Genomic DNA, 24,633 nt, shown 5'->3' with positions numbered 1-24,633 from the left:
ATCCGCAGTCTCATCGCAGTTCCTGGCATCTTCAGCGTCTTTTGCCGGAATCAATCCCCGCAGCGGGTCCAGCACTCACGCCTCTAATAGATTTGCAGGGGCAGTTTATTCTTCAGGGGTTAAAAGGATTGAAAACTCAGGGAGGGGGCAGAGTTCAACTTCTTCCCAGCCAACCTCCAGTGAGCCAACTCCTGGAACAAAGCCTCCCGCGACTTACATGGGCGTCCATCAGGTCCGACACAACAGTCGAAGGGGGAAACTGTGCCTCCTACTCTCTGGCTCTTCTTTTCCTGCCAGAGTGAGGCATTGTAAATCGATTCAGGGGTACGAGGGAACAAGCTCAGGTAGTTCAGCCAACTTGGATTCCCCACAATATAACTATTTCAATACAGGATAACTTTTTGTCATCTCAATTTCTAAGAAACCAACTGACAAGAGTACTTTGTTGTTATATCAGTCATCATTCCAGAACCTTACGAAATAACATCCTGGTGGGCCAATTTTTTTTTTTTTTATTTTGTGTAGATTCTGTCATTCCCAAGATGACTTCATCATACAGTCTCAATGAATGACCTAAAATTTTTTGGCTAGAGAATATTCACCCCAGATTATTAAAATAGGCTTCAATCGCACACTTTAATCAAGAGTTGCTATTTCGGCCACCAGACTGTGAATTTTAAAAGCTGGGCGTGCACCAAAATCGGGAGATGGATGTGCATCTATCACTTGCACATGTCCACTCGATTTTATAAGGCGGCCAGATGTGTGCCCAAGTGCCGACATGTGAAAATCTCACATCGGCCAAAATAGGGGCGGGGCATGGGCATTTATATAAAAACCAAATAAATAAATAAATGGCCAAAAGATATGCCCCCAAGTAGCTACGAGCCTAGACATGCACCCAGGTCCAGTAAAGCACAACTTTACATCTGCTATGAATGAAATGTCTGAAAAATAAAATTTACAAGCATCTAGGAAACGTTTGAGGGGTCTGGGTAGCAGGGGAGAGTGCAGGCTGGCGAACCAGGTGGTTTTGGAGGGCCTAGCTGAACACTGGCCTAAATGGTGGATGAACTGGTGAAACTGGTCATTGACTGGACATGCATCAATTATAAAATTCCCTCACTTGTGCATCTATAAGCCGACTTATGCTGTTGGGTGCACACAAGCTTAAAATTAGGTGCACATATACATGTCTAGGCTATTTTATAACATGCATGCAAGTTATAAAATTGTAGCGTAACTGGGCACACAAGGAAACACACGTGTATGTGTGCACCTGCTTTCTTGTTTGAAAGTTACCATTTATTGAATATTAAAACATATACATCAGGGGAGATCACATGACATCTTGAGCCATAAGGATGTGATCTGCTTGGTTCCGATCTCCCAGACATAACATCCACCCCCATCTATCACAAATTGCTGATCCACTACGCTGAAGAACCTAACATCTGCTGGGGAGCATCTGTGGATTGGGATTTTGGGTATGTTGACCCATTTTAGTCAGAAAGAAAAAGGGGAAAAAAAAGCCTAAGGCCGCCACTCCCAAAATGGCTGACGCTACCCCAGTTAAAGCTCAGGCGTCGGGCCAAGATATCACTCTGCAGGATCTTAAAACGGCGGTGGTTGAGGCTCTATCCCCGGAATTCCAGATGGTAATGGATAAATTTGAGGACTTTGCCTCCCATGTGCAATTAATGAAGACCCGCTGCCGTGAGCTGGAACAGCGGACATCAGATAACCAAGACTCGATTACATGAGGAACGAGCTGCAAACTGCTAAACAGCAAGTGCAAAGACAGGAAGAAAGATTGGAGGAGCTAGAAAACTGCGTCACAGCCTCAACCCAGTACTTGACTTTGTTCCTGAACCTTGATCCTGAGTCTTCATGCTCAAGCTTCAGTCTGAGTCTTCACGTCACAAGTCTCCTGTCTCAATCTTCAAGTTCCAGAGCCTTCGTCTGCCCTCGTCTCCTGTCCAGCCTGCTGCCACTGCTGTTCCCAGCGGCGGTCCAAAAGGGCTTGAAGTAGTCGAAGGACCACTTAGAGACTAACCAAGGGTGGTTGGTCTCACTGAGGTATGCAGGTTGGCAGGGGCCTGGGCTTGGTCTCGACCCAGACCCGGATTTGTCTCATCAGCCTCGGTGTTTCCCCGGAGCTTCTCTCTGGGTTCACAGAGGTCCAAGGGCACACATTTTCCATTCTCGTGCAGCAGCTGCTCATGGCATCTCTTGCTCCGTCTAGCCTAAGCCTGCATGCACATAACAGAAGGCAAAGCCTCCTAAGGCCCCCCTTCTGTAACAGATTGCGAAGGCCTCTCAAGGCCGCCGCTAACATAACACCTATATTCTTCCGAAGGAAGTAATCAGGAGAAGTGGCTTGCTTTCCTGAAGAAAACCTCCTTGGGTCAGTTTACAGAAACCCACTTACAACACCTAACCTGTCCCTTATCCACCCAGGAGGTTGCCTTAGGCATAGCCTCGGCCAAACCGCTAAAGGCCCCAGGTCCAGATGGATTTTCTAGTGAGTTTTACAAAATCCTGGCTGATGAAGTCACCCCCATCTTGCGAGATACCTATGAGGCACTAGTTACTAAGGGCTTATACCCCCCTCACACAAACAAAGCAGTAATCACTGTTCTCCCAAAACCGGGAAGGGATGCGACCAAGGTGTCTTCATACCACCCTATATCTTTGATAAACTGCGATCAAAAGTTGTTTGCTAAGCTATTAGCTGATAGACTAGCCCAGATTCTACCAGATCTTATAGCCCTGAGCCAGGTTGGTTTTGTGAAGGGTAGACACACGGGGGCGAATGTGCAAAAGCTTTTAACGGCCATCAATCAGAGCGTCCAGCTGTCAGCCCCTTTTTTGGTGGTAAGCTTTGATGTCGAAAACATTTTCAATAGGATGGAATGGCAGTATCTGTTTGACCTGTTTCAATGTATGAATCTACAAAGCCAATTTTTAACTGGGTATACGCCTGCTTTACTTCACACCATTGGCGGAAGTAGCCGCTAATGGTGATATTTCTGCCCCATTCCCTATAGGTCCAGGGACCCGCCAGGGGTGCCCACTCTTCCCCTTTCTGTTTTAATTGACCTTGAAACCCCTTCTCACAGTCATACAACTAGCCCCAGAGATTAAAGGATTCCCTTTGCAGCACTCAGTCTTTAAATATTCTGCTTTTGCAGACAACCTTTTGGTCTTCCTGACGGATCCATTTCACTCTAACATTTTTGCTACACTTAATTGAAGAGTTCGGTGCCATTTCTGGTATTAAATTAAACAAAGACAAGTCGGAGGCACTGGGACATCCTGAAACCCTATCTAATGCATGGCCAGGACCCTTCCCCTTGAAGTGGGCGCCGGGCTCTTTTAAATACCTAGGGGTTCAAATTGGTTTGGATATATCCAAATTATACAGGCTTAATGTTCTTCCATTGTTAACTTCTACTGTCACTAAGCTTGAATTATGGCATCCATTACCACTTTCCTTGGTTGGGAAAGTGAATTTATTCAAGATAACACTTTTTCTCCGCTGGCTATACCTACTACAGATGCTGCCACTCCAAGTGGCTGCTAAGGAACTTAAATGTTTACACAAATGCTTGACCAAATTTCTATAGGGGGGAAAGCCTAGGATTGCACTTAGTAAATTACAAGCGGATTGGTCCGGGGGAGGCCTTGAGCTTCCAGATCTGGAGTTGTATAACCTGGCTAGCCTTCTTCGAATTGTTAGGGATTGGCTGACTGGAGCATCTCTTGTTACAGATTTAGATACGGACTCCTTATTGGAGGCCCCTGTAGACTTGCGATTCACTATTCAAGCCAAAAATCAGTCACTCCCAAAGGGTCTGGGGCGAAATACTTTGCTGAGTCCCTTTCACTGGGCCTGGAGACGCCTAATATCCATGTTACAGTTTCCCTCAACCAGTACCTCTTTTCTGCCACTCCATGGCAATTTGGACTTTTCCCCTGGGATTCACTCGTGGGGATGGTTGATTTGGAAACAAAAGGAAATCCGCTTAATAAACCAAGTCCGTATTTATTTATTTATTTATTTATTTATTTAAAAGTATTTATATACCGTTTTTTAAAAAGTAAATTTTATCAAAACAGTCTACAAGAATATAAAATAAACGAGATTAGAAAATAAATTAAAAGAATAAAAATACACAAATTGGTATATAAACAATAAGTAACTAATTTTAACAAAAATCTTAATAAAAAAAAAGAGCTGTGCCATAGATCGCTTTATGCAAATATGAGGGGAAAAGAGGGAGGGGGCTAAAAGGTATCTGGAGGAAAGTATTCTCAAAAAAAGGGGGAAGGGGTGAATAAGTTTATTTAGTTCAAGTAGTTCATGGAGGGAAGTACTATAGGGAGGAAGGGAGAAGGGGAGGAGGTTATGTAGTTGATGAGGTATTAAATGCTAATTGGAACAATATGTTTTCAGGGATTTTTTTTAAAGTGAAGTGGGTTTGATAATAAACAGAGTGGATTCGGTAAAGAGTTCCAGAGGGAGGGTCCTGCTACTGAGAACGCTCTCCTTCTGGTGATGTCTAATCTTGCCTGTCGAAGTGATGGAATATCTAATAGATTTTGTGTTAATGATCTTAAATGCCAAGTGGGTTTATAGATACGAAGCAGAGAACAAAGCCAGGTAGAAGAGAAGTTGTGTCCTATCCCGGGAGGGCACATTGCTTCCATTCTCCGAGTTGCAATCAAAATATGACCTACAAGCCTCGGACATTTTTGCATACTATCAACTTCGTCATTATGTAGCTACACTACACAGGGACATGATGGCTCACTCCAAAACAGAGGCCATAGAAATAATTTTATACCTAGAAAGGTCCAAGGTCTTCCTTGACCTTTTACACAAAGAATTAAAACATTTGAAAGAACAGGGTTTCACTCTTGCACTATGGCACTCATGGAAACACTTTACCTTGTCCTATACAAGTTTTATATCCGGCTTTCGGATCCTAAAACAACTATCACCTAATATGAGTCTTCGAGAAACATTTTTCAAATTTAATCATAGGGCATATGTGTCCCCTGTGCTGCCTTTAGGGTGGGAACTTCCCCTTCAGGGGAGTGCCCCAAGTGTGCGAATCCATAGGGGACCCTAACTCCCATGTTCTGGTCATGTGCCACAGTTCAAGCGTTCAGGGTTAAGATATTAAATTATTTGGATAAAGTGGTAAGGGTGAACCTACCCATAACTATTGAATTGGTATTATTTGGGATGGGGTTTTCGCCTATTGTGAGGAGAGAGGGCGATAGACTTTTCATACGGAAAGCCTTGCTGCAAAGCAAAAGGGTTATCCTAGCAACCATCCTATTTGGCAGTGGCGAAATGTGCTTCACAACATGGCACACATGGAATCTCTTATCGCAGCCCAATCGCCCTTAGCCAAAAGGAAATATCTGGCTGTGTGGGTTAGTTATGTGCAAAGTCTTGCAGGGAGAGCTCGAAATCTGTTGTTAAATCATTTCTCTCATATCTATCGACTTCAATGGGCATGTTGGTAGACATCGTATTTTACATATAGTAATTATAGTTTAAGGTGACATCTGGTAGGTGGGATAAAGGGGGGGTGGGGGGAAGGGATATAGAATGAGCGATAAGTTGCTGTTGTCTCTACCAATACTGCATATTCTGCAAGGGCTTTATGGAGTTTGCGGGCTGGGGCTGTACCAGACCACGATAGCCACGCTCTGCACCTGGACGTGACCGAAGTCTCTTATTCCTAAGGATTTGGTACACCATCAGCCAATCATCAAAGACTGAGGACTGCTAAGAGTAAGGGAGGGCATAGTTCTTCAGTATTGGTTTTCATCCAATAGAGACTCTGCTCCACAATGGATGAGTTTAAAGATAGAGCGAAAGAGATGTGTCAAAGGTTTCTTCAGAGAAGCTACCCAAAGAAAGTTTAATTGTGCGCTGAGTGAAAAAGAACGATTAGTTTTAAATGTGCCACATGCTAACTTCATGGACTGCCCTCTAGTCTATTATCCGATTTTATTAGTTTGCTAATGTGAGCGTTCATTGTTAAATTATTATCGATTTAGACTCCTAGATCTCTTACTTGAGTAGCTGGGATTAAATGATGATTTCCAAGATCAATAACTGGAAGAATAAATTTTGGTGGGTTTTGGCTCAAACAAATTAACTCTAGTTTTTTTGGGGGGTTCATCGAGAGTTTCAGTTGCACAAGTTTTTCATTTATTATGATATATTCAGAGATGAGTGAAGCTGTTTTCTCAAATGATTTGTAAAGAAGGATGTAGAATTGCACATTGTCCACATATAGAAAGAAGTTAATTCCTAACACTCAGGTCAATACAGAACAGTGCACTCGGCCGAGCACACCGTTATCCCCCGTCTGGACGTGCGTTTTCGACGCACTATTATTACCCCTTATACAGTATGGGGTAATAGCGCGAGGAAAACGCATGTCCAACCACCCAAAAATTAATAGCGCCCACAACATGCAATTTCATGTTGATGAGCCTATTAGTTATTCCCACGCCATACAGAAAGTAAAATGTGCAGCCAAGCCACACATTTAACTCTCAGAAATTAACGCCTGCCCAAAGGCAGGAGTTAATTTCGGCCGGCACCAGGAAAGTTTACAGAAAAACAGAAAAAACTGCTTTTCTGTACACCCTCCGACTTAATATCACAGCGATATTAAGTTGGAGGCCGCCCCCCCCCCCCCAAAAAAAAATTCAGCCCGCGGCTCGCAGGTTGGAAGACGGACGCTCAATTTTGCTGGCGTACGTTTTCCGAACCGATAGCTGTCAGCAGGTTCAACAATGGCTCTTAGTAAGGCAACTGCAGAAAGACTAAATGAATTATTTGCTTCCGTGTTTACTAATGAGAATGTTGGGGAGATACCAGTTCCAGAGATGGTTTTCAGGGGTGATGAGTCAAATGAACTGAACACCTGGAAGATGTAGTAGGCCACATTGACAAACTAAAGAGTATGGACCGGATGGCATGCATCCTAGGGTACTGAAGGAACTCAAAAATGAAATTTCTGATCTATTAGTTAAAATTTGTAACCTATCATTAAAATCATCCATTGTACCTGAAGACTGGAGGGTGGTAACCCTAATATTTAAAAAAGGCTCCAGGGGCAATCTGGGTAACTATAGACCAGTGAGCCTGACTAGTGCCGGGAAAAATAGTGGAAACTATTCTCAAGATCAAAATCGCAGAGCATATAGAAAGACATGGTTTAATGGAACACAGTCAACATGGATTTACCCAAGATAAGTCTTGCCTAACAAATCTGCTTCATTTTTTTTGAAGGGGTTAATAAACATGTGGATAAAGGTGAACCGGTAGATGGTAGTGTATTTGGATTTTCAGAAGGCGTTTGACAAAGTCCCTCATGAGAGGCTTCTAAGAAAACTAAAAAGTCATGGGATAGGAGGTGATGTCCTTTCATGGATTACAAACTGGTTAAAAGACAGGAAACAGAGAGTAGGATTAAATGGTCAATTTTCTCAGTGGAATAGGGTAAATAGTGGAGTGCCTCAGGGATCTGTACTTGGACTGGTGCTTTTCAATATATATATAAATGATCTGGAAAAGAATACGATGAGTGAGGTTATCAAATTTGCGTGATACAAAATTATTCATAGTAGTTAAATCACAAGCAGATTCTGATACATTACAGGAGGACCTTACAAGACTGGAAGATTGGGTATCCAAATGGCAGATGAAATTTAATGTGGACAAGTGCAAGGTGTTGCATATAGGGAAAAATAACCCTTGCTGTAGTTACACGATGTTAGGTTCCATATTAGGAGCTACCATCCAGGAAAAAGATCTAGGCATCATAATGGATAATACTTTAAAATCGTCGGCTCAGTGTGCTGCGGCAGTCAAAAAAGCAAACAGAATGTTAGGAATTATTAGGAAGGGAATGGTTAATAAAACAGAAAATATCATAATGCCTCTATATTGCTCCATGGTGAGACCGCATCTTGAATACTGTGTACAATGCTGGTCACTGCACCTAAAAAAAGATATAGTTGCAATGAAGAAGGTACAGAGAAGGGCAACCAAAATGATAAAGGGGATGGAACAGGTCCCCCCTATGAGGAAAGGCTGAAGAGGATAGGGCTGTTCAGCTTGGAGAAGAGACGGCTGAGGGGGATTATGATAGAGGTCTTTAAGATCATGAGAGGTCTTGAATGAGTAGATGTGAACTGATTATTTACACTTTCGAATAACAGAAGGACTAGGGGGCATTCCATGAAGTTAGCAAGTAGCACATTTAAGACTAATCGGAGAAAATTCTTTTTCACTCAATGCACAATAAAGCTCTGGAATTTGTTGCCAGAGGATGTGGTTAGTGCAGTTAGTGTAGCTGGGTTCAAAAAAGGTTTGGATAAGTTTTTGGAGGAGAAGTCCATTAACGGCTTTAATCAAGTTTACTTAGGGAATAGCCACTGCTATTAATTGCATCAGTAGCATGGGATCTTCTTAGTGTTTGGGTAATTGCCATGTTCTTATGGCCTGGTTTGACCTCTGTTGGAAACGGGATGCTGGGCTTGATGGACCCTTGGTCTGACCCAGCATGGCAATTTCTTATGTTCTTATGCTCTTAACCGACGCCGGTAAAATTAAGCGTCGGCTGTCAAACCCGCTGACAGCCACCGCTTCTGCCAATAAGGAGGTGCTAGGGACGCGCTAGTGTCCCTAGCGCCTCCTTATTACCGCGGGCCCTCATTAGCATAGAGAATCGCATGCCCAGGAGAATGGCCTGGGCGCATGTCGGGAGAGCGGGCACTCGCCTCGGAGCACTGGCTCTCCCGCGCATTTTGCTGTATCGGCCCGACTGTAGTAATTTGTACAGCAGTAGCATGTACATATTAAATAAGGTTGCTGATAGCACTGAACTCTGCAGAACACCAGTTGTGCACTGGAATGTGTCAGAAATGTGGTTGTCTAGTTTTATCTGGAAAGATCTATCTGTGAGGAACGAGGTAAACCAACTTAGTACATTTCTATCAATCTCTATGTTTCTCAGCTGGTGGCATAGAATACTATGGTCAACAGTGTCAAAGGCTGCAGTTAAGTCGATCAGCGCTAGGCAGTTTGATTCATTAAAATCAAAGCCTAGCAGTGTAGGCTCTGTTAAAGATTGTAGGAGAGTTTCTGTTGAGCGATTCTTCCGGAATCCAAATTGGTTACGATACAGGGTCTTTTTGTCTTCAAGATGAGACTCTAATAGGGAAAGAACAGCTTTTTTGAGAATTTTTGCAAGGAAGGTTAGGTTAGAGATTGGTTGGTAGTTATCCCAGTTGTTGGAACTTCCCAATTTAGTCTTCAGAATTGGTTTTAACAACTGAGTTTTAGAGTTTGGGGCATATATCCTTCTGTAAGGGCAAGGCTGACAAGCATTGTGATTGTAGGGGTTATTGTTTGGTTTACTTGATTCAGCTAGGATGCTGGTATCAGGTCAAGGGGGGTGAGTGGCTGGTTTTACTTCAGTTAAGATTTTGCTTATTTCCAGTTTCGAAACTGTGTCAAAGGATGACCATTTATTATTTGTATTTAAGGAGAGTGGGTAAAGTTGATTTGTTTCGGCCTCTGGATTTTTTCAGTTAAAGTTGAGGCAAAGTTGTTGCATGAGGTTTTAGTGAATGTATTCGAGGTTTGGAGTGAAGAGGGGTCTTTTATCATATTGACTGTCTCAAACAGAAATTTTGAGTTGAACATTACTCATGTATCTTTTTTGCATATTAGTCTTTTTTTGATTTATTTGTAAGAGTTCCATAATGAGACAGGTTTGATTTGTATCTTCTTAGTGATTCGCCTGAAGGATTTTTTTCACCAAAATTTTTCAAGTTTTCTTAGGTATTTTTTAGATTCTTTCAGTTCCTCATTATACCAGGGGCTCATTTTTCTGTGATTATTATTTATTTTGTTTGTGATTTTTGTTTGGATTGGGCTAAATTTGTCTGCTATTTCCTTAATTCTATTATCCCACGAAACAAATGCCTCATTGCAACTGTTTAGATTTAGATCAGATATTTTGGTCTTTAATGCAGTAGTTAGTGTTTCAGTTTTCCTTCTGAATGTTTGGGTAGTTATATTTTTAGGGCTTTTCGTCATTTGCTTTTTGTCTATTAGGTCTGCTTTGATTAGGTGGTGGTCAGACCATGGGATTATTGTGTGTTTAATCTTTATGCTACAATTATTAGGATTTGCGAAAATGAGATTGAGAGTATTACCTGCTTTGTGGGTGGCTTCAGAGACGTTTGAGTCCATCCTAAAGCGTCCATTGTTTCTAGGAACATGTCGCAGGAAATTCATTTACATGAAGATTAAAATCTAAAATTAGAGTTGTTTCAGGAGTAGGGAATTCTTTTGTGAAACTGTTGGAAACTGAACCAGTTACCCAGAAGTGACCAAAATATTTTAGTTAGACTGCCTGATAAACTGAATAATTTACTGTGAAACTCATAAAAGTTGCTTCTGATGCAGCAATGTCTACTGAATATAAACCCCAATCATTGGCAGATGTGCAGGATCTGATACAGGAGTACAGAGAGCAAAATGATTAGCTGTCGAGAGTGAAAAATTATTGAATGTACCACACCAAAAGTCTCAAAGTTATTACAGAGAATTTTTTTTTGTTTTTCCTGTTAAAGAAAAAGCACATCATAAAATATTCTTCTAATAATGCTTTTGAGAATGGTTGCCTCCCCTCCCTGTTGACGAAACTGCTTTCCTTCATTATTCCAGTGTTGTCAAGCACAATGAGGAAGTTTTCAGAGAGCTGCCTAGTACAATGGGGAGCAAAGAATGCCCCACCAGGTCTCCACCCTTTCCTAGTATTAACCTAGGAAGAATGCCAGGGCCTGCCCTACACAAATTTTCCTACTTTTCTTGCTACAGACAAAAACTTCATTCAGTGCTTTGCATGCCAGTTCCAGGCATAAACCTTGGCTAATAGCAAAAAGTCTGGGAGTGGACAGTTTATTTAAAGACAGCCTATGAAAAACCAAGTTTAGTGTTCATAGAGCTGAGAGGTGACAAAGATGGCAACAACAAGGATTGTCAACTGTCCAGAATTTTTCTAGATTGCACAGATTTTTGGGTTACTGTTCTGAAAAAAGGAAGAGGGATAAAATGTTCGGAAATGTCCTGATTTTTAGCCCTCATTTTTATTTATTTATTTATTTATTTAAAAATTTTATATACCGACATTCATCCAGGATATCACATCGGTTTACAGTGTAACACAAACAAACGCCAAGCATGGCACTTTACATTGAACAAATAAAACAAGTTAACAAATGAATAAATGAGGGTGTGAACAAGGGGAAATTTGCATTAAATAATCAACGAGGTTTGTAATTATATACATATGTACAAAAGGTAGACACTAAGAGATAAACAATTTAGGAGTGCTAGGAGGAGAGGGGGGAGTGATGAGCAGAGGGAAGGGGTGAGAAAAAGGTAGGAGAAGGGCGAGGTGAGGGGATGGAGGACCAGAAGAGGGGGGCAGAGGAGAGGAAGGGTGGGCAGTAGAGAGGAGGGAGAAATTAGGTGTATGCCTTGGTGAAGAGCCAGGTCTTGAGCTTCCACTTGAACGATTTGATGCATTCCTCTTGCCGTAGTTCAACTGGCATTGTGTTCCAAAGGGTCGGCCCGGCTATCGATATGGCACGGGCTCTGGTAGATGTTAGTTTGTAGAGTTTAGGGGAAGGGATGGGCATAGTTGCGAGATGTGCGTGTCTAGTAGGCTTATTAGACTGGTGTAAGCGGAAGGATTCATTAAACCAGTTCATTTCAGGATTGTAAAGAGCCTTGTGGATGAGAGAGAGAGTCTTATATTGTATACGGGAAGCTATTGGGAGCCAATGTAGATCTTTTAGAACAGGTGTAATATGGTCGTGTCTGTGTAAGTTAGTCAAGATTCGGGCTGTTGTGTTTTGTAAAATTTGAATGGGGTGAATGGCGTTGTTAGGAAGGCCAAGGAGAAGGGAGTTGCAGTAGTCGGTTTTGGCGAAGATGGTGGTTTGGAGCACTGTTTGGAAATCGGGGGGGTGTAGTAAGGGTTTTAGTTTTTTTAGTGTATGAAGTTTAAAGAAGCCATCTTTTAGTATGTTGTTGATAAATTTCTTCAGTGTGAAGTGCCCATCGAGAATGATACCCAGATCACGGACTTGTTGAGCAAATTGGAACTGTGAAAGAGGGGGAAGGATCGAGTGGTTAAGGGGTGAGATGAGCATGATTTCAGTTTTAGTAGTGTTGAGAGCTAGGTGGATGGAAGAAAGGAGATTGTTTATGGATTGGAGAGTATCGTTCCAGAAATCCATGGTTTTAGAAATAGAGTCAGTGATGGGTATGAGGAGCTGAACATCGTCAGCATATATGTAGTGTGGGAGATTTAGGCTGGATAGGAAGTGACAGAGGGGTAGGATGTAAATATTGAAGAGGGTTGAAGAGAGGGATGAACCTTGAGGGACACCTTGATTAAGGGGGCTAGCCTTGGAAACATGATTGCCTAGCTGAATTTTGTAATCTCTATTGCTGAGATAAGAATTGAACCAGTTGAGGGCAACACCTGTAATGCCTATTTCAGTCAACCGCTGTAGGAGAATGGGATGGCTGACGGTGTCAAATGCGGAGGAGATGTCAAGGAAGACAAGTATGTATGATTGTCCTTTCTCAAATCCTTTAATAATGTGGTCTGTTAGGGAGAGTAGAAGAGTCTCAGTACTATGAGATTTCCGAAAGCCGTATTGTGTGGGGGCAAGGATGTGCCCCCACACAATACAGACTCTAACCTGCAGCCCTCATGCTGCAGGTTAGAGTCTGATCCTCCCCTTCAATTATATAATATAGTTAGGGACCTTCATTATCAATTTTCATTTTATTTTTCCTAGAAATTTATCAGTGTTTTTTACAACAAAAAAAATTGAGAAAATCGGTGTAAAAAACAGGCTTTTTTCCACCGATTTTCTCCTTTTGTTTGTTGTAATAAACACTGATAAATTCCCACACAAAAATATAATAAAAACTGAAAACGAAAATGAATAAATATAGCGTGTGCTTTGGTAGCTGCTGAATATTTAATGTGTTGGATATATTTATTTTGTGACACTCGCATAGACTGCAGTCCATGATTTAATCAGAGGCCTAAAGGATGTGACAAAACAGTAATTTGGTCCCTGGGCTGGTAAAAGGAAACCTTTCAGAATAAATATGTTTGAGAAGTAATGGTCATGATATGAGGCTCTGAAGGGGTAGACTCAGGAATAACACAGGAAAATATTTTTTTCAAGAAAGGATGGTGGTGGATGCATGGGACAACCTCCCAGTGAAGGTGATAGAGGGAAAAACAATCATTAAAGAAATCACTGGATCTTTAATTGCAAAGAAGTGAGGGAAAAGTCAGAGATCAATAGAGATGTGAATCGTGTCCTCGATCGTCTTAACGATCGATTTCGGCTGGGAGGGGGAGGGAATCGTATTGTTGCCGTTTGGGTGTGTAAACTATCGTGAAAAAATCGTTAAAATCGTGAGCCGGCACACTAAACCCCCCTAAAACCCACCCCGACCCTTTAAATTAAATCCCCCACCCTCCCGAACCCCCCCCCCCCAAATGCTTTAAATTACCTGGGGATCCGGCGGTGGTCCAGAACGGCGGCGGTCCGGAACGGTCCCCTCAATAGAATCGTGTTGTCTTCAGCCGGCGCCATTTTTCAAAATGGCCGCCGCAAAATGGCGGCGGCCATAGACAAAAACGATTCGACGGAGGAGGTCGTTTCGGACCCCCGCTGGACTTTTGGCAAGTCTTGTGGGGGTCAGGAGGCCCCCCCAAGCTGGCCAAAAGTTTCCTGGGAGTCCAGCGGGGTTCCGGGAGCGATTTCTTGCCGCGAATCGTTTTCGTACGGAAAATGGCGCCGGCAGGAGATCGAGTGCAGGAGGTCGTTCAGCGGGGGTCCGGAACCCCCGCTGAACGACCTCCTGCAGTCGATCTCCTGCCGGCGCCATTTTCCGTACGAAAATGATTCGCGGCAAGAAATCGCTCCCGGAACCCCGCTGGACTCCCAGGAAACTTTTGGCCAGCTTGGGGGGGCCTCCTGACCCCCACAAGACTTGCCACAAGTCCAGCGGGGGTCCGGAACGACCTCCTCCGTCGAATCGTTTTTGTCTATGGCCGCCGCCATTTTGCGGCGGCCATTTTGAAAAATGGCGCCGGCTGAAGACAACACGATTCTATTGAGGGGGCCGTTCCGGACCGCCGCCGTTCTGGACCACCGCCGGATCCCCAGGTAATTTAAAGCATGGGGGGGGGTTTGGGAGGGTGGGGGATTTAATTTAAAGGGTCGGGGGTGGGTTTTAGGGGGTTTTAGTGTGCCGGTTTTCCTGCCCTCCCCCTTCCCCCGATTTACGATTTTTTAACGATAAATCGGGGGAATTGGTATTGTATCGTGGCCCTAATGATTTTTTGACGATTTAAAATATATCGGACGATATTTTAAATCGTCAAAAAACGATTCACATCCCTAGAGATCAACTGGGGTCTACAACTGTAGCAGAAAGTAATTGAGCAAACTAGATTGGTCCTTACCTGCTATCAAATTATAGGTTTCTGTTGTTTTGTAATGGTAAAGAGTGGCAATATTTATTTATTTAAAATCTTTTCTATGCCGTCGTTAAGTTACATACCATCACAACGGCTTACATACAGGCACAAATTAAATTTGGTAAATGTGTACGGTGGTACATTCTAACAAGTGCCAATAAGGTTCGGTTACATCATGTCGTAATAAATCTTACTTGTTGAGTGACGTAAGTTTTGACCATATATACATGTAAGTTACTTCTTTACAGGTATGATTCTCCTGCTCTGTTTAATTCAATTAAGTTAGCCGTGAGATAAACTAATAAGCTACTTCAAAGCACATGTTGAGAACAGTGCTGTGTGCTGGTGTTCTGCCTGTTCCTGCATACTTTCTATTCTCCGTTCTCTTTATAAAAAGCTTGTTTAAAAAGCCAGGTTCTTAAACTTTTTTTTAAAGGTCTCTTTCTAATCTGATCTCTAGTGGCATTGTGTTCCATACTATAGGGCCTGCTAGGGATAAAGCCCTTTCTCTAACTTGGGTTAGTCTCGCTGTCCTGACAGAAGGAATGGTTAGGAGTGCTTTGTTAGCTGTGTGGGACGTGTACCCGTAGTGCTGTGTTCAGCCAGTCTGCCTCTTCGTCGTGTTTTAATTCATGTATTGTACATAAGGTTTTGTATTGTATTCTTTGTTCTATTGGTAACCAGTGTAATTCTGCTACAGTTTCAGTGATATGGTCCCTCCTTGCATGTGCGTAAACCCCATCAGTGAAGATCAGAGCCGAATTTAGGGCGAATGGAATCATGGATGAAAAGCACCCCCCTCAACTGATGGCACCTCCCCTGCAGTCCTCTCTTCAGCTGTGGTGGGATGGGATCTGCTGCAGCTACGCAATTTCAGTCTTTGGTCACGGCCAGGTTGGGCCGGTCTTCGGCTGCAATGGGATGGGATCCACCATGGCCATGCAATTCCTCTCTTTGACCGTGGCAGAATGGGATCTGCTGTGACCATGCTAGGCCTCTCCTCTTCTGTCCCTATGTTGCTCAGGGCACCCCTCAGTTGATGTCACCCTGGGCAATCACCCGGCTCACCCACCCCAAAAACCAGCCCTAGTGAAGATATTAAACATCTCCAAATGTTCGGAAATTTGACAGTTAAAAGTTGGCAGTCCTAACATCATCATACGGGCCCAGGTTTACACAAACGTTTTCTTTCCCCTACCCTAGTAAGAGGAAAAAAAAATCACTGTATTTCCACTGACCTTCCTGGCAGTACTGACTCAGGCATATCAGTGTGTCTGAGATAGTACTGCCAGGAAGGTCAGAGGAAATAGAGCAATATGGAGAAAGGCTCCCAAGAAAGTCTTCTTAAATTATTTTATGAGCAGAGCAGAGCCAGCCAGAGCCCCTTGATTAAAAATAAAAATCTGGCAGGATGCTGAAAGTTATTGCGTTAAGAAGTCATGATGTTCTTATTTTAAATGATAAAGTAGTCTAGTTGTTGTCAATGAGCAGCGAGACCTTTCTATTGGACTAATTTAATACATTCCTTGATTAGCTTTTCGAAGTTATGCTCAATAAGATCAAAACAAAATGAGCAAGTAAAGGCAGAGAATGATGGTTGAGTATACAAGTGAATTACAACCACATTACAACCCTGGTGTTAAGAGGAAGGGGTAAGGGGATTAATATGTTAGAAGAGATAAAAGAAGATGACAGAAAGGCAGCCAAATTATGTCTGATACTGAGTTAGAAAGTCCATCTCTGATAAGTCCTCTTATGTTTGTGTTTGAAATGTCTGACTTAATTTAGAATATCTTACGTTCTTGGATAGTTCTGAGTTTTCCTTTCAGTAATGATCAGAAGGTCAACGATATACTGCATTGAAAAATATTTTATTATAATCGGAGGAGCATGGGAATTACATATACATACACACACACATATATATATATATATATATATACACACACACACACATACATACATACATACAGAGAGAGAGCGAGAGAAAATAGATATATAGTAAATGATGGCAGATAAAGACCAATTTGCCCTATTCATGCCCACTTCTAATGTATATATATTATTCAATGGGGAAAATGTGAAGAGGGATGCTACATAGGTGAAACAGACAAGAAGTTAAGGACAAGAATAAACCTACACAGACACAAGATAACACATCAAAAAGAAGAACATGGAAAGACCTGCAGAAGGCCCATATAACTGCATCAATGACCTTGTGACCAAAAGAGAAATTCACATTGAGAGTTAGAATGATCAGTACAGTTAACTATATCTGACTGAATATGTATATGTTATTGTTGTGCTGACTTCCAATAAATATTATAATGGAAAAAAAAAAGTTAGAATGATCAGAGATTTCAAAACAAACAAAGGAACGAAGCAGATACAAGGCTTTTCGCATTCAGATTCCAATAACTTTATTGGCATGACAATGTTGCAGGTGTCGCCAAAGTAATGTACATAATGATTAAAATCAAAGACAGGAAAAAGTTCCAAATAATGATAGTAAATTTGGCTGCTGCTGTCACTTTCTTATCCGACTGCTAACACAGTATCCTTCTCAAACGTCCCCTTCACACCGCAATTCTAATGTCATGTGTGGTTCAGTTGTACACTGAGTCATCAGCTGCCTTTATGTGCTCAGTCTGTTGTGACCCAATGAACGGAGTGTGACTCCTGAAAGCTACTCGAGAAACATATTAAATTAGTCCAATAGAAAAAACTATCGCTGTACATTTTTGTCCTAAACTAATTTAAGAAGAGTATCCCATATCACTAGCTCCACTGACCTTCCTGGCAGTATTGCCTCGGGTACAGCAGCATGTCTCTCAAGAACAAGCAGGGCAGTAAAGTCCTCATCTAATGCCCATGTCCACTAATTTCTCTGTGCAAGCCTGGGCCCATATGTTAGAGCCAGTGTGGCCATCTCAGTCCTGCTGGGCAGCTCCCTGCTCGAGCCTCCAAACCAGACTTTTCACAGTCCGTCTTTGAATGGACTCCCACTCCCACTGCCCGACTGTCATCAGCCGAGGCGTAAATATTTAGTCCAATTAAAAAGTATCGCCTTAGATTTGTTTGTTGACCTTTACTTCCGCTGTGTTACATGAAAAATTCAATTCTCCATACAAGTGCTGCACACGAAGAGGCCCCAACTCCATTTCCTTCCTAGATGGAAGCTTGGTTGGTGACTTTTTGAATGAAAAATGGATTCTCAACTTGAGGTATTTAAAAATATTTTTGCTGTACTCGACATTCTCTCGAAGAAATAAAGAAATGCATTAAAAAAACCCACAAAATAGCCTGATATCATCACTGGAAACAGACAGCCCCCCCCTCACACACACTGACAAGGGTGAAAGGAAATGATAACGAGGTGCTGTGCAGTACGCTGAGATAAATTGCATGGATTCCCATTAAGCAGAAGTTGAATGCTTGTTGCACACACAAAAAATACAAAAAAAAATACAAAAAAAACCCCTAAACTTTTCAAGCAAACACAGGAAATTTTACACTGGATATTTGTGTGCCAAATTTTGCCCTGAAATTCAAGTTTTGGTTGAATTTTCAAATGTTCGGGTCTGGTTTTTGCAGCAATTTAGGTGGTCTTCGCTGTGAAACGCTGGGCTGAGATTTTAATGAAAGCTCTTTGAACGCAGCTGCTGCCACTCACACAGCAACAAGTGGTTTGCTGCAAATCCAGCCACGTCCTGGGCAGCTGAGCAAGAAATGGGCAGGAAATGGATGCTCAGATCCAGAGTATAGAGTCAGAAGACTTTCTGTAGCTGTTCCACCATTATCTACAGGTTTAGGTACAAGCAGCCCATTCTGATACATTTGTGCTTAACGCCTGCATTTCTGGGTGCACTGGGAGACGTCAGGCATCGGGTGCGAGGACTTTGGACACTACGGCATGATGCTCTGCATCCAGAACCTTTTTTTTTGTACAAATGAATGGTTTCATGGAATCAGGAGTGGCTCAAGACAATCTGAGGCAAGGTATGAGATGGCACCCCACCCCCACCCCAGGTATCGCACAAGTCAAATCATTCTGCAAAAATGCTGCAGAAGGGGGAAAGCAGGGGTCAGAGTTCCCAGAGGAGCAGCAGTGATAATATTTCTAGGAAGTTGGCAAGTGTCAGCAAAAGTTACAAACACTCACATAAAATAGCTTAAATTTTGCATACTTCCTCAACATTCTATTAAAATCAACACTCATTCATACTCATCCATACCAACCTTTTCAACATTCATACTCATACTTTGAGCAAAAATAGCCTTTAAATAACTTTTATATCTTCCAAGCGCAAAATTACATAGTATCCCTTACAAAATTTTCCAATGGTTAACATCAACATAAGTAATACATATTACCATACATTTTCATTATATTCACAATCTTAGCAAAACATTACATAGTCCCAGCAATTATATTTGTGTATTAAATAGATTAGATTTAATACACTATGTAATTTTGCGCTTGGAAGATATAAAAGTTATTTAAAGGCTATTTTTGCACAAAGTATGAGCATGAATATTGAAAAGGGTGGTATGGATGAGTATGAATGAGTGTTGATTTTAATAGAATGTTGAGGTATGCAAAATTTAAGCTATTTTATGTGAGTGTTTGTAACCTTTGCTGACACTTGTTGTATGTTCTTTCACAAGGATTTAATAAAAGAGGTAATTGTTAAACAATTAATGTGCTTTTACTGCGTTCCGAAAGGAGCGTTAGTTTATATTAGGATTTAACGGGCACTATAATAAGTAGAATATTGCCTAACAATTGAGTTAGGCAATTGAATATATATATATATATATATATATATATATACAAAAACACCCAACACTAAAATGTTTGGGAAGGAAAAGCACTATTGCTTCTTATTGAATTACTTCAAAAAAGTACACTATTCAATTAAAAATTATTTATACTTTATTGAAAATATGACATCATATTAATTTAATTCCTTTTATAAAATCTACCTACATCTAATACAAATGTTTTGGACTGCTCAATTTAGATCACACTATAAATATCCACGAATATACAATCTTAAGTTCACCCTCAAACCTATACTGCCTCTAAACTCACTCTGTCCCTCATTCACCCAAACAACACCATAAAATAGATCTTTTACTTCAATATGGTTATTGGTCTCCTTTCGTGAGAACACCTCTAGGTTTTCAAACCTCTGTGTTTGAAGTAATTTATTACTACTTAATAATATATGAGACCAAGTCGAAAGGCTTGATCTCAGATGATTCTTGCCAACAAGATCCTCAGATCTTCTCAATGGGTGTCCCACTTATAATTCATTCTCTTATGTCCCAACAAGGACCTTGTTTCGCCTATCAGGCTTCTTCAGGGGACTTAACTTGATAAGACCAGTCACCAACACAAACTCATCTATCTCTCCTCACGATGCTGTTATTTCTGAACAATCAGGAATGGGTCAGAAAAAGCATCCCCGAATCACTGTGGCCACATGGCTCCCTTTGATTTAATGTAAATATTTCCCGGTTCAGGAATGCACTGTCACCACCGTTCTATGAAACACTTGTATTCTCTGACACAAACTTTTGCGCAAATTACCACTTGTTAATCGAGGGTAGTTAAACCCATGAAATCTTCACCTTTATAGAGCAACTTTATACGTCAAAAACCTGCAAAACTTCTCAATCACCGAAGTAACATCTTACGCCGCATCCCCCGATTATTGTCTTGAGCATTGGGTAAACAACACCGATCTTGTATTGATCAGAGGAAAGCCAACATCTTTCTAATTTCTTCAAATTTTATAAGTACCTTACCGTTCCTACGGCTGTATACGGTCTCTTCATCTGAAATTTTTGATCCGTGTGTATATATATATATATACACACACACACACACACACATACATACACTTCCCTGTACACACACACACATTATATATATATATATATATATATATATACATACACATATACATTTATACTCACATACATACACTCAGTTAACTGGGACAATATATGTGAAAATTAGCTAAGTACAGTGTGAAGATATTTTCTGTTTGTATCTGTGAGAATTAAGAAAGAGCTACCTAGAGCCCTTAAACCACTCCCCGGCCGTTATACACAGCCAAAGTACTCTACTAGCTAACAGCCTCCTACCTCATTTTCTGTACAGCTGTTGCCATGCTGAATAGAACACAGCTTGAATGTTACACTGCTGCCAGCTTTTCCCTGCTACAATTCATTAAAAAAAATGTTAAAACCTTGAAATATGACAAAAACTACCAACTGAGAATTTTTTAGATGCATTTATTCAATGAGAGTATCTCTTGTTAACTGAAATGTCTTGCTTAAATTTGGGAGATATGACTGTGAAAGGAGTGGTTGCATCAGCCCTGGTTTGCACAAGATAATCTGCAGACTCCCTGCCGACAAGGCTGAGCAGTAGCTACGACTGCGACTATGAGGCATTTCATGAACACACTTGGGGCCTCTAAGAGAACCAATGGGAGCACTTTATACTGTCAGTAAACATCCTTCACCCCAAACCTGGGGAGTCTCCAATAGGTAAGGAGAATAGGGATGTGCACATAAGTGTTTTTCAGATCCAGATTTCACGTCCAATCCCTCAGCTGAATGAATGGCAGAATAGTCTGGAGTGAATTCATCTTGAATCACTCTTGGACCAACAATCTGTTCAACTTTTGTAATTCCAACATAGGCCTCAATTCCCCTTACGTTTTGAGGATTAGAAAGTACCAGGAGTAGAACTCCTTCCAATAATCCTGAAGGGAATCAAGCTTGAAAGTTTTCTGCTGAAGGAGAAAAGCTATTTCCAATTGCAAGTGAACAGAATGAAAGGGGTCAAAATTGAAGACTGCTCTCTGCTGGAATGGAGGAGGGCAGGCAAAGCTCAACAAATCCAAACTCCACAATTTTTAGGACCAATCTGTCCTTGTGGTCCATTCCAGAAGGAAGGACTGGACCCTCCCCACATTGGGGGAGGTGGAGCTATGGGTCTCAAAGACAATAAAAACTGACCCCAGGCTTAGGTTTTCGACTGCTGCTGGGATTTCAGCTGACTTCTCTCCTTCGGCTGTTCTCTAGAGGGAAGTTGTGGTGTAGTAGGAGGAGCACAATGATGAAAAGGATGGAAGGAGCATTTCTAGAAAAAATGGCCACTTGCAGACGTACTGGTGTCTGGGAATAACCTGCCATTGTGGACAATGACTGCAGACTAGATTCAGGCTTCCTTAATAAAAGCCACATTCTCCTGCACTTTGTCCTGAAATAATCTTCTCCTGTGCAGGGCACATCTGCCAGGCAGTCATGTACATTTTTGTGAAGGCCACTTGCTCTCAACCACGTGAAAGCCGTGTGACAGACAGAGCCAAGGTCCTAGCTATAGTGTCAAATGCCTCATAGACGGAGCATAAAGGATGCGTCTCACACACTTCCACAACACTATGCATGCCAGAGGTATAACGAATCGGTTAAAAGCTTCAACTTTTGGATACAATGATGGAGGTACTACACCATGAACAACTAAAGCGCCATAATTCAAGCATAAGTATGGAACCTTGGAAAACTTTCTTTCCAAACATATCCAATACTTGGAATCATTTCAAGGAGGCGCGTTTGAGTGACCATGTGTGCACTTAGTCCTTTTTAACACTGTCTCCACAACAACAGAGTGGTGTGGCAGCTGGGCAATCCCAACCTCTGGGGAGTCTTGAACTTGATATTTCAAAACAATCTTTCAGGCTACCGGATGATATCAGGACTGCCACATGCTCATTTGCAGATCCTTGAGGATATGAACCAGGATGGACACAGAGTCCATCAGAGACTGAAGAAATTGCAAACAACCCAACAATATCCATTTTTGGGTCCTGCTCCTTCCTCACCTTAATAGACAAAGTCTTCAATAACTTATCCAGAAAACGAGTAGCTGAGGTCTTCTGAAGCAGATGTGGGGAATCTGAAGGAATCATCATGGAATTCTCATCTGTCCGTGGGTTGGGGGTGGGGGGCGCTTAACCAAGACCCAGATGATAAGAAAGGAGATGACCAGTAAAAGCTCAGAAAGAACTGAACCTCCTCCTGATCCATGAAAGGCCTCACCTTGGGGAGGTGAATCTACTATATAGGAAAGGGACCCACTCCTACTGCTGGCAGACTCCGAGGCTAGAAATGAGCCTCTCCTGGACTCTGTGGGGCTCCACTATGAAGGAAAAGCTCCTCAATCCTGGTATAAAGGAAAAAAGAACCAGACTGGCTCTTAAGACCCGGATTGGACTGTGCGTACCAAGAATTCATTGTTATATACTATATTCAAGTTAATGAAGATGACGAGAACCTGTTAACATGTAATAAAGAAACCTTAAATTGGTTGAGAAAATAAATGTATTTCATATCTTGTGACTAGCAACCTGACAGCTTTCTTCTCCAAACTGAACAGCTCTAATTTCTTTAGCTTTTCCATGCCCCTTATCATTTTGGTTGCCCTTCTCTGCATTTTTTCCAGTGCAGCTATATCCTTTTTGAGATGTGGCGAACAGAATTGCACACAGTATTCAAGGTGTGGTCTCACCATGGAGCGATACAGAGGCATTATGACATTCTCCGTTTTATTCACCATTCCCTTCCTAATAATTCCCAACATTCTGTTTGCTTTTTTGCCTGCTGCAGCACACTGAGCCGACAATTTTAAAGTATTATCCACTATGAGGTAGATTTTTAAAAACTGCGCGATCGCGTACTTTTGTTTGCGCAGCAGGCGCAAACAAAAGTACGCTGGATTTTATAAGATACGCGCGTAGCCGCGCATATCTTCTAAAATCCTGGATCGGCGCGCGCAACGCTGCCGATTTTGGGCAGCCGGTGCGCGCCGAGCCGCGCAGCCTGCCTCCGTTCCCTCCGAGGCCGCTCCGAAATCGGAGCGGCCTTGGAGGGAACTCTCTTTCGCCCTCCCCTCACCTTCCCCTCCCTTCCTCTACCTAACCCACCCCCCCCCCGGCCCTATCTAAACCCCCCCCTACCTTTATCCATGGATTTACGCCTCCCGGAGGGAGACGTAAATCCTGGCGCGCCGAGACCCGACCCGGGGGCGGTTCCGGAGGGCGCGGCCATGCCCCCGGAACGCCCCCAGGCCAGCACCACACCCCGTGCCCGCCCCCCAAACGCCATGCCACGCCCCCCAAACGCGGCGTCACTCGGCGACGCCCCCCCGACATGGCCCTTTTCAGAAACCCCAGGACTTACGCGAGTCCCGGGGTTCTGCGCGCGCCGGCGGCCTATGAAAAATAGGCGCGCCGGCGCGCAAGGCCCTGCTCGCGTAAATCCGCCCGGATTTACGCGAGCAGGGCTTTGAAAATCCGCCCGTATGATTCCTACATCTCTTTCCTAGGCGGTAACTCCTAAGATAGAACCTAAACTTATGTAACCACAGCATGTGCGCGAACTCTCATAACGCTTTTACTGAGGTCTGAGAGCTAGGTCCATGTTTGCTCCATTTGATGATGTCACCAACAAGTTATGACAGATTCATATCTACTTGTCAACAGAGAAAGAATTATTGCAAAACAGCCTGCTGCGATAAGAAAATTCTATAATATTAATTAATCTCTGCTGTCAAGCCATTCCTAATAGCAATTTCTATTTCCCTGCCATTATCAATCAGAGAAATGTTTTAGTTCTACTCACATGCAGGGCTGAAGGATCAGGCAGGAACTCAGCATCTTCTCCGAAGATGAAATCTGGGGGTAATTCTGGGTAGTGTGCATTGAAAATGATATCCCCTGGGGAAAAAACAGTACACAACAAGAGAACATTTAATTCATTTTCCTTCCAAGAACTTCTAAATAGTATATGGCACTTCCTTATTGATACTGATACAATCCAAGCATGTTGGAAGGCACAATGTGAGGGATAAGAACCACTTGGGAGGAGAACTTTAAACTCCCATTACTCAATAGTTAACCCATTCCAATGTTCATGGGAG

General features: G+C 42.3%; 1 protein-coding gene across 7 annotated transcripts in view; it reads right to left on the bottom strand.

Annotated features, from left to right (window-relative positions):
• Positions 1-24,633, bottom strand: part of BABAM2 (BRISC and BRCA1 A complex member 2) — a 624,699-nt gene that overhangs the window by 489,009 nt on the left and 111,057 nt on the right. For all 7 annotated transcript variants that reach the window (XM_029592949.1, XM_029592948.1, XM_029592946.1 and 4 more), the window contains exon 4: positions 24,336-24,430. In XM_029592949.1, coding sequence (XP_029448809.1) covers positions 24,336-24,430 — 95 coding nt within the window. The remainder of the gene's footprint in view (positions 1-24,335; positions 24,431-24,633) is intronic.

The sequence above is a fragment of the Rhinatrema bivittatum genome, chromosome 3 (assembly GCF_901001135.1).
Source record: "Rhinatrema bivittatum chromosome 3, aRhiBiv1.1, whole genome shotgun sequence".
Classification (NCBI taxonomy): Eukaryota; Metazoa; Chordata; class Amphibia; order Gymnophiona; family Rhinatrematidae; genus Rhinatrema; species Rhinatrema bivittatum.
The sequence above is the reverse complement of the archived record's forward strand: the minus strand, read 5'-3'. Positions and strand labels throughout refer to the sequence as shown.